We start from the raw sequence: 10,790 nt of genomic DNA on the forward strand, positions 1-10,790 counted from the left end.
CACATTTTCTCTTTTATTTGAATCCTTCTGAAGAAAACTTTGGTTTTCTAGATCCCTTTAATGATTGAATGATGTCCTGAAATGAGCATCATAACTCTTAATGTAGTTAGTCCATACATTTTACCCTGTACCATAGCAAAAAAAGAAATCCCAGTATACCCTGTGTAAGGTAAGTCAAATTTTAATTTTAATTTGTCTTTTTTTGAAGCAGAAGTTAAAGAAAAATTTCGGAAGTACAAGTAAGAGAATTAAATTTTTCTTTAGATTGTCTTGTTTCATCTGTTCCTTTAGATAGAGAAGTAAAAAATTCTATATAATTTTACTATGTATATACATATACAAAATACGAATGTGTCTCTAATTCATTTTCTTTGACTCTATTAACTTGTAGTTGCGTTGTGTGAATCATGGAGGAAAATTAGAGAGCAACTATTCTCTACATCTTGAGGAAATCTAACAAGCACATTTCCACTCAGCTCAAGGTCACAGACACAGTGTTTACTAAAACTTGGAAGATTATGAAAAATACCAAAAAGCAATGAAATAAAGTGGTAGTGTCTTTACTAGTTGTACTTGGTCTACCACATCATAAAAATTTCACAGCTGATGTATGAAAAATGTGGATCCATATTTTAATATAACAGAAAGAAAGTGATTAATGGAAAAATTAAAGAGACAAACAAATAGAAATATTTTTATGTTGGAATGCAAGGACTACCATATTATTCATGAACAATAGACAGATTAAAACTGGTGGCAAGCGTTCAGGTATATTTAAGAGAAAGATGCTAGTGTTTCAGTAGCTTTAAAAAAATGTGCAAAGAAGGAAAAATATCGAGTTATGAAGCAAAGTAAAAGAATATGTTTGAATACGTTTAATTGAAAAGAAATGGAAAACACATGCCATTTGATTTTTTTTCTATTACAGCTTATATTTAAAAGGGACAAAAAAGAAAAAGAAAGCCTTTTGAATATTTCCCCCAATCCTGAAAATTAGCTAAGATAAAATAGACTGGCTCTACTAAGAATGTAATTACCAAAAAACAAACTACAATTAGTAACTACGAAATGTTGCTGTAACACTAGTCATGCGCAGAACTGTAATTGTGCTCAAAATCATTTTACACTGAAATGAAAAGGTACAGCTTCTTAATGTAATCTTCTTATGTAATACATAAAGAAAGTAATGTGAAATTATTATAAAATGAATACAGTAAAAGAAAGATTAAAATATAGGAAGAGCAATATTATTTTTTCTGTTTATTTCCCTAAGTCATACATATTTGAGGCATTGTTAATGATTACTGGGAACTGTCTAAATGTTGAATCTAAAGGCCACTCCTAAAATATGTGTATAGGCAAGAAGACAGAGTTAAAAAAACGAAAGAAAATGATACCAGAAAAAAAATATGAAATGGAGCAGGGTAATGAATAAATGGAATAAAAATTACTTGAGATGTTTGTTAAATTTAGAAAATATGAAAAATGAACTATTTATCCTATTAAGGTAAGGAAAAGAAAAGTAAAAGTAAAGATTTCAAAAAAGGGAAAAAAAAGTAAATGGGTTATACATTTATACTAACTAAATTGTGGAGGTAAATTTCAAGTGACTGATAAGTTCCCTGTGAAGTGGTAAAGAGGACTTATTTAGATCTTGTCAAGGGAAGAAACTCAGCATTTTTATAAAAACGACCGACATTAGAGGCTATGCCCATTTTGATGAACACAAAGGAGATTTGTGACAATATTTACACATAGGTAAGTTTCTGAACATGGGACATTCTATGACTGAGAATGAAGTTATGAAGTTTTTTATGCAGTTTAATTTTTTTTTATCTAGCTTCGATAGAAAAAAATGAAATGAACAAATCAATGGAAATAGAGTTCATTCTGCTTGGACTGACAAATGACCCTCTCTTGCAAACTGTGATTTTCCTGTTTCTGTTCTTCAACTACATCTTGAGTCTGATGGGGAACTTAATCATCATCCTTCTCACCATGCTGGATCCTCATCTCAAGACACCAATGTATTTCTTCCTTCGAAATTTTTCCTTCTTAGAGGTTTCATTCACAACCATATGCATTCCACGATTCTTGATAAGCATTCTAACTGGAAACAAAACAATTTCCTACAATGGTTGTGCAACTCAGTTATTTTTCTTTCTTTTGTTAGGCGTTACAGAGTTTTACCTTTTGGCTGCCATGTCCTATGACCGGTATGTTGCCATCTGCAAACCCTTGCATTACCCAATCATTATGAACAGTAAAATGTGCTATCAGCTTGTACTCAGCTCCTGGGTAACTGGCTTCCTCATCATATTTCCCCCTTTGGTCTTGGGACTCAAGCTGGATTTCTGTGCTTCCAAAACTATTGATCACTTCCTCTGTGACACTTCTCCTATCCTGCAGCTCTCTTGCACAGATACACGTTTCATAGAACTTATGGCTTTTATCTTAGCTGTCGTGACCCTTGTGGTCACTTTGTTGTTAGTGAGTCTGTCTTACACATACATCATCAAAACCATTCTAAAATTCCCATCTGTTCAACAACGAGCAAAGGCCTTTTCCACCTGTTCCTCACACATGGTTGTTGTCTCTATTACTTACGGTAGCTGTATGTTTATGTATATGAAACCATCAGCAAAGGAAAGAGTGGCTTTAACTAAAGGTGTAGCTGTACTCAACACCTCTGTTGCTCCTTTACTAAACCCCTTCATTTACACCCTAAGGAATCAGCAGGTGAAAGAAGCTCTCAAGGATATGCTTCAAAGGTTTTGTTATTTTCAAAACAATGACACAAAATTTGGATATAAATAATACATTGTTGAAAGATGAATGAAAAAAGTTGAATGCAACTTTCAATTCCTTATTCATGTCTATGCCATTTCTCCCGTCAGTGATCTGTGTCGTATTAGCTTTACCAAGTCTTCTTGGTCTGTTCACTCTGTCTGTTCTTATTTCTGAGTAAATCTTTGTACTCCTTATTAGTAAACTACCTTCTTCAATCCAGAATCTTAAATTCCATCTTTGACTAGAAATATCTCTTTTCATAAATGATACTTTCATGTGTGGACCGAATGCTTTCTAGAAATGAACCTTGCTGGATATACTTAGTTAATTTTCTCAACATATGTGCCAATTGATAACCATTGCATCTGCTCATAAGAATTTTGGTGTGCTAACACTGTGAGGGAGACATTCAAAGCGTGATCATTATTATATCTTGTAACTGTACTTGAAATGAAAAAGAGATAGAAATCTGATTAATTTTAAAGATCAAAGTGGCCTTTTGAGAGAAATCACCATTTATGCTTAACCTTGAAAGAAGAATAAAGAAATAAAAGTTTCATAGTTGCTATAAACAGAGTTATAAAATGTACAAAGGAACTGAGATTCTGCTAAATAATTTTCACCTGGAGAGTTATAATGATTATCTATATGGTACTTGTAAACATTATCAGTTATTGTTTTGTGTAGAAATAACTGAACTGCAGGTTTTGGTTAAAATTGCTTATATTACATTATAGTCTTAGGCCCAGAAATGATAGTAACTCATGGAAGAAATTCAAGGTATAACTTACTTAAAACTGGGTTTTGGGATCATTTCATTCATTTTAAAACATTTGTACGTTAAAAATGTTCTGATCCATTATGGATGTTTGATTCAATCAAATTTATTGTGTACCTCATATAAAAGCGCATATAATCATTTTAAACCAGTGGATTTGGACAAACAGTGACACCCTAGTAACCATAATGATAGAGCATGCTTACATCACGCTGGATAATCCCGGTGCCCCTTCCTGGTCATCCTCCCTCCTCCGCCGCTACTGGATGCACATACCAACTGAAGTTCTTTCAGTCCTTAGGCACGAGTCTTGCCTTTTCTGGAATACCTTATAAGAGAAACCACAAAGCATGAACTTTGTTTCAGTCCCCACTTCCTCAACATACTGATTTTGAGGTTTGCATCTGCTATTGCATGCATCTTCAGTTCATTCTTTTTGCTGATGTGATTTAGCAGAATCTCTGTTGTCTTTTTGTCACAGCTTGCTTTCCCTGTCCTATTTCCACACATTTGCATTCTTGTTCTCTGAGGAAACTCTCTCCAACAGTGAATCCTTTACTTCTACCAGTGCGAAAAGACAGTACATACGATATTCTAAAATGCCAATTGCTGAAAGCCTCTATCATCCCATAATGTCCTTTGAAATAAGGTGTCTTCCAAAGGGAAATTGATGGGAAGGAGGTGTTCCTCAATGTCTTGGTGACTCTAATCTTCACTTCCTATTCTCCAAGGCAGTTGGAGTAACATGGATTGTCCCCAGAGGACAAAAAGAGGGATATATGTGGAGGAACACCATTGAACATTTTGTTGCATATTTTAGGAGCCCATCTCAATTCCAAATTAACTCCTTCTACATTTTTGAAAAAACACACCAGGCTCCACGACTCAACCTACTTTTGAAGAGCAGGAGAACAATGTTTGAACACTGGGTATACTATTGAGGAAAGTAATACCGCAGGTTGAAGACTTAGAGGATGGTTCAGGAAAGCTTGAGGGAAACAGCAGTAACTCTTAGTAATTTCTGAGAGAGCATCTACCAATAGTCTTAGTAGTAAAGGGGGTAGTTCTCACATATGGAGAATTCATTATGGATCTTGCCCCTGCTCAGCACTCTGACTACAAACACGTCTGGAGAATAATAGCCTCTGCTTCTCTTTGAACTTCCAAATTTTGCACAAGTCCTGTCATGGGCAAACTAAATTCCATACAGGGAAGGGGACTCTGGGAAATGGTATCCACATTCTCCACTGCACTTAGAGAAGAACTAAGAAAGTCATATGTGGTGTTGAGTTGGCAACGGGCAATTCAATGCAGGCACTTTGAAAATAAGAAAAGATATGGTCTCAGAAATTGCAAATTACTGCTTCTATCACTGACTGTGCCCAAAAAGTCATGTCAGTATTGGAGACAAGTGAGGAAAGATGAGATTCATTTTGCACCTTCTTGTTTAATTTACCTCCATTAAACAGGACACTGTTTGAAGAGTCTGACATTATGAATGCTTATCCATATTACTTCAGACACCTTTGGCACCCTGGTAGAAAATTATGTTCAGTAGGGCACAGTAGATGAGAGAAGAATGAGGAAAAAGAGTGATTAAAGTAGGGAAATAAATTATATTACTGGTAAAGTAAGTTAATTTTTCATGAGGCTCACACGTGTCTAGATATCAAGCTCTAGAATTAAGTCCATGGAGAACAAGATCTCTGCTACTAGGTCTTCTGGGTAAGTTCTTTATACTCAACAAATTCCAGACTCTGGAAAAAGAACTACTTTCATTGATCATTCATTCATTACCTCAGCAAATACTTACAAAGCTCTAAGAAATTGAAATAATTATAGAAGAGGATGTGCCAGATATGCTTCATGAAATTGAATGTTTATGGTTTCATTGATTACTGAGAGAGAAATACAATAAAAGTGTCTTAGTAGAAGGATTATGTTTGGGTCTTAAGCCATGTGGCAGAGGATCCTAAGAGTTCTGTGGGTTGAGGACATTTTCCATAATGAACATTGTTTTGCTTACTTCTTACCTTTTATAAAGTTAAAGAGGACTTGGTGCTCTAGGCAAATGTTTGTCTTATCCTATGACTTCATAAACTCTGAAAGTGTCTTCCTTAACAGTGTCCACAGTTAAACTAATTTTCTATCAATGCAGTACAAAAACTGAGTGGTAGAGTCAAAGAATTGAACATAAACTAAGACAATATAGAACTGTAACAAACAAGAAGAGCATTTCCTTTCTTCTTTCAAAAATACATTAAATCAGAGAATGAATAAAAAACATAGTGATTTCATAGGCCGACAAGAAATTTAAGAGTTTTATTCATACATTTAAATGTTTAAGAAATGTGACAATGACAATGATGAAGAAAATAAAGATGGTGATAAAAATGAAGATAAGTTTGTGGTCCTGACAATGGAAGTTTTATATCACTAACCATCTACATGATCTGAGGAAAGTTACCGGAGATTATTGGGTTGACTTCCTTGAGAGATAAAATGAATACATATACATGAAAGTGTATTTTCATAATGAAAATCAAATGATGCTATAAAGTTATAGTATAAAGATACAGTGCAAGACTTCAGAAAATGGAGATTTGTATAAGGAGGAGGCTGTATCAGACATTCTGAGAAGATTACATCTCATCTACTTGAAACCTAATCTCTCTCTTCTTCCCTCCTGCCCTCATCTTTCTTTTTCTGTCTCTCACATTCTCTTTCTCCATGCTCTTTTCATCCAGATGCATGATCAACCCAATATAAAAAAAATCAAATTTTGGAAGCAAATTGATTTTCTGGAGGAAATGAAAGAATTATCTTAATTCAAAAACAAAATTTAATTCTTAGAATTGCTATTACTGCAGAGTAAAATGGCTCAGGTCAATGCAATGATTGAGTCAATATCTCATTCACTTCTACTTTTCCCCCTGGAATGTGCTCCTAAGAGGGCCAGATGAAAATGTAAAGTGAGGAGTAAAATTCCCAATGGCATGAGAATATAACTCTCCTAAACAGTTGAACTAAGAAAGACTTCTTGATAGAGGTACTGGGAAAGTGGGTGGAGCAAGATCCAGGGTATGAGACATGAGAACATCAGCATGGCCAGGGAAGGAAAGACTAGACTTCCTGGGTACCTGCATTAAGAGCAACCCTGCCACAGAAGAAGGACACAAGTAGCCCACAAAGGGGTCACTCCTGGATCATTTGGACTGGTGACAAGAGGGAAGCACACAGCTGGGCCTCAAAAGGCATCTCTTATACAATGCCACTTCTCCAAAATCAGGAGACATAGCTGACTCACCAAATACATAGATATAAGCACAGAGAAAGAGGCATAATGAGGAGACAAAGGAATACATTCCAAGAGAGGGAACAGGACAAAACACCAGAAAAAGGACTAAATGAAACAGAAATAAGCAACCTACCTGACAAGTAGTTCAAACAAAAACTCCTAATGATGCTCTCAGATATTGGGAGAAGACTGGATGAACACAGTGAGCCCATAAACAAAGAACTGGAAAATATAAAAAAGAACCAATCAGAAATGAAGTATACAATACTGGAAATGAAAAAATGACTAGAGAGACTCAATAGCAGAGTCAACAATACAGAAGAATGGATCAGCAAGCTAGATGAAAGACTAGAGGAAATGACCCAAGCTGAACAGATAAAAGAAAAAAGAATTAGACTGAATGAGAACAGTCCAAGGGAACTCTGGGACGGTACCAAGGGCACTAACATTCTTATTATAGGTGTCCAAGAAGGAGAAGAGGGAGAGAAAGGGGCAGAAAATCTATTTGAAGAAATAATAGCTGAAAATTTTCCTAACCTAAGGAAGGAAACAGACATCCAAGCACAGGAAGCACAGAGAGCTCCAAACAAGATCAACTCAAAGAGGCATACACCAAGACAGATTATAATTAAAATGCCCAAAATTAAAGATAAAGAGACAATCCTAAAAGCAGAAGAGAAAGGCAACAAGTGACACACAAAGGAAAGTCCTTAAGGCTATCAGTGGATTTCTCAGCCAAAACCCTACAGGCGAGAAGAGAATAGCATGACATATTTAAAGTGCTAAAAGGAAAAAACCTACAGTCAAGAACACTATATCCATCAAGGCTGTCATTCAGAATGGAAGGAGAGACAAAGAGCTTCCCAGAAAAGCAAAAATTAAAGGTGTTTATCACCAAGAAACCAGTTCTACAAGAAATGCTGAAGGGACTTATTTAAGTGGGAAAATGATGACCACAAATAGGGATAAAAAGTTATCAACAAAACCAGGCAATAAAATCACTGGTAAAGGTAAAAATATAGTAGAAATAGCAGATCGACGACCTGTGAAGATAATACAAAGGTTAAAAGACAAAAGAACTAAAATTACCTATTTCAATGATAAGAGGGTAGTGGATAGACACACACTAAATAAGAGATTAGATATGATTTCCAAAACATTAAATGTGGCAGGAGGGGAGTGAAAAAGTAGAGCTTTTAGAAAGAAGTCAAGCTAAAGAGTCTATCAATTCAATATGGACTGCTATACATAGACGATTATACAGGATCCTCATAGTAATCACAAATCAGAAACCTATAATAAATAAGCAAATAAGTAAGACAAAAGAAATCAAACATGTTAATAAAGAAAGCCATCAAACCACAAGGGAAGAGAGCAAGAGAAAAAGAAAGGAACAGAGAAGAACTACTAAAACACCCAGGAAAAAAGTAACAAAATGGCAATAAATACATATTTATCAATAGCTACTCTAAATGTCAATGGACTAAATGCTCCAATCAAAAGGCATAGGGTGGCTAATTGGACAAAAAAAACCACAATACCCATATATGTGCTCCATACAAGAGACACACTTCAGGCCTAAAGACACTGACAAACTGAAAGTGAAAGGATGGAAAAAGATACTCCATGCAAATGGCAAAGAAAAGAAAGTGGGGTTAGCAATAGTTACATCAGAAAAAATAGATTTTAAAACAAAAACTGTGACAAGAGACAAAGAAAGGCACTACATAATGATAGATGGAATGATCTAACAAGAAGGTATAACACTTGTTAATATCTATGCACCCAATATAGGAGCACGTAAATATATAAAGCAATTATTGACAGATATAAAAGGAGAAATAGACAGTAACACAATACTAGTAGGGGACTTTAACACTCCACTTACACCAATGGATAGATCATCCAAACAGAAGAGCAATAGGAAACACTGGCCTTAAACAACACATTTGACCAGATGGACTTAGTGGATATATATAGAACATTCCATCCAAAAACCACAGAATGCACATTCTTTTCAAATGCACCTGGAACATTCTCCAGGATTGATCACATATAAGGCCACAAAACAAGTCTCAATAAACTTAAGAAGATCGAAATAATAGTATACATCATTCCCGACCACAAAGGTATGAAACAAGAAATCAATTACAAGAAGAAAATCAGAAAAGCCACAAAAATGTGGATATTAAACAAAATGCTTCTGAACAATGACTGGGTCATTGAAGAAATCAAAGGAGAAATCAAAAAATTCCTGGAGACAAATGAAAATATGACATGCCAAAGTCTATGGGATACAGCAAAATTAGTTCTAAGAGGGAAGTTTCTAACAATTCAGACCTACCACAACAAAGAAGAAAAATCCCAAATAAACAATCTAACGGTGCAACTAAGGTACTGGAAAAAGAAGAGCAAGCAATGCCCAAAATCAGCAGAAGGAAGGAAATAATAAAAGAGCAGAAATAAACAAAATGGAGACTAAAAAAAAAATAGAAAAAATTAAAGAAACCAAGAGTTGGTTCTTTAAAAAGATAAACAAACTTGACACAACCTTAGCTAGACTCACCAAGAAAAAAAGAGAGCAGCTCAAATAAATAAAATCAGAAATGAAAAGGGCCGGCCCCTTGGCCGAGTGGTTAAGTTCACACACTCCGCTGCAGCGGCCCAGGGTTCGGATCCTGGGGGAGGACATGGCACCGCTTGTCAGGCCACGTTGAGGCGGTGTCCCATATGCCACAACTAGAAGGACCTGCAACTAAGATATACAACTATGTACCAGGGGGGATTTGGGGAGATAAAGAAGGAAAAAAAAAAGATTGGCCACAGTTGTTAGCTCAGGTGCCAACCTTTAAGAAAAAAATAAAAGATAAGATTGGCCACAGTTGTTAGCTCAGGTGCCAATCTTTAAAAAAAAAACAAAAAAATGAAAGAAGAGAAACTACAATGGACACCTCAGAAATACAAAAGATAAGAGAATACTATGAAAAGCTATAAGCCAACAAATTGGATAATCTAGAAGAAATGGATAAATTCTTAGAAATATACAATCTTCCAAAACTGGACAAGAAGAAGTAGGGAATTTGAATAGACCAATAAACAGCAAGGAGAGTAAAACAGCAATCAAAAACCTCCCAAAAATAAAAGTCCAGGACCAGATGGCTTCCCTAGTGAATTCTACCAAACATTCAAAGAAGACTTAATACCTATCCTTCTCAAACTCTTCCAAAAAATTGAAGAGGAGGGGAGGCTTCTTAACTCATTCTATGAAGTCAACATTATCCTGATACAAAAACCAGACAAGGACAACACAAAAAAAGAAAATTACAGGCCAATATCACTGATAAACATCGATGCAAAAATCCTCAACGAAATATTAACGAATCGAATACAACAACACATTAAAAAGATCAGACATCATGATCAAGAGGGTTTCATTCCAGGGATGCAGGGATGGTTCAACATCCACAAATCTATCAATGTGATACACCACATTAACAAAATGAAGAACAAAAATCACATGACCATCTCAATAGATGCAGAGAAAGCATTTGACAAGATACACCATCCATTTATGATAAAAACTCTAAATAAAATGGGTATAGAAGGAAAATACCTCAACATAATAAAGGCCATATATGACAAACCCACAGCAAACATCCTTCTCAATGGAGAAAAACTGAAAGCTATCCCTCTAAGAACAGGAACCAGAAAAGGATGCCCACTTTCACCACTCTCATTTGACATAGTTTTGGAAGTCCTAGCCAGAGCAATCAGGCAAGAAAAAGAAATAAAAGGGATCCATATTGGAAAAGAAGAAGTGAAACTGTCACTCTTCGCAGATGACATGATTTTATATATAGAAAACCCTAAAGAATCCAGTAACAAACTTTTAGAAATAGTAAATAAATGCAGTCAAGTCATGGG

General features: G+C 35.3%; 1 protein-coding gene across 1 annotated transcript; it reads left to right on the plus strand.

The window, feature by feature from the left end:
- Positions 1-1,860: 1,860 nt before the first annotated feature.
- Positions 1,861-2,817, plus strand: LOC106822802 (olfactory receptor 6C6-like). The gene has a single exon (XM_014828178.3). The coding sequence runs from the start codon at positions 1,861-1,863 to the stop codon at positions 2,815-2,817; it is 957 nt and encodes a 318-aa protein (XP_014683664.3).
- The last annotated feature ends 7,973 nt before the right edge of the window (positions 2,818-10,790 follow it).

This window comes from Equus asinus, chromosome 22 (assembly GCF_041296235.1).
Source record: "Equus asinus isolate D_3611 breed Donkey chromosome 22, EquAss-T2T_v2, whole genome shotgun sequence".
Classification (NCBI taxonomy): Eukaryota; Metazoa; Chordata; class Mammalia; order Perissodactyla; family Equidae; genus Equus; species Equus asinus.

Coding starts and splice junctions, on each gene's coding strand:
- LOC106822802 (XM_014828178.3), top strand. CDS start 1,861: ATGAACAAATCAATGGAAATAGAGTTCATTCTGCTTGGACTGACAAAT.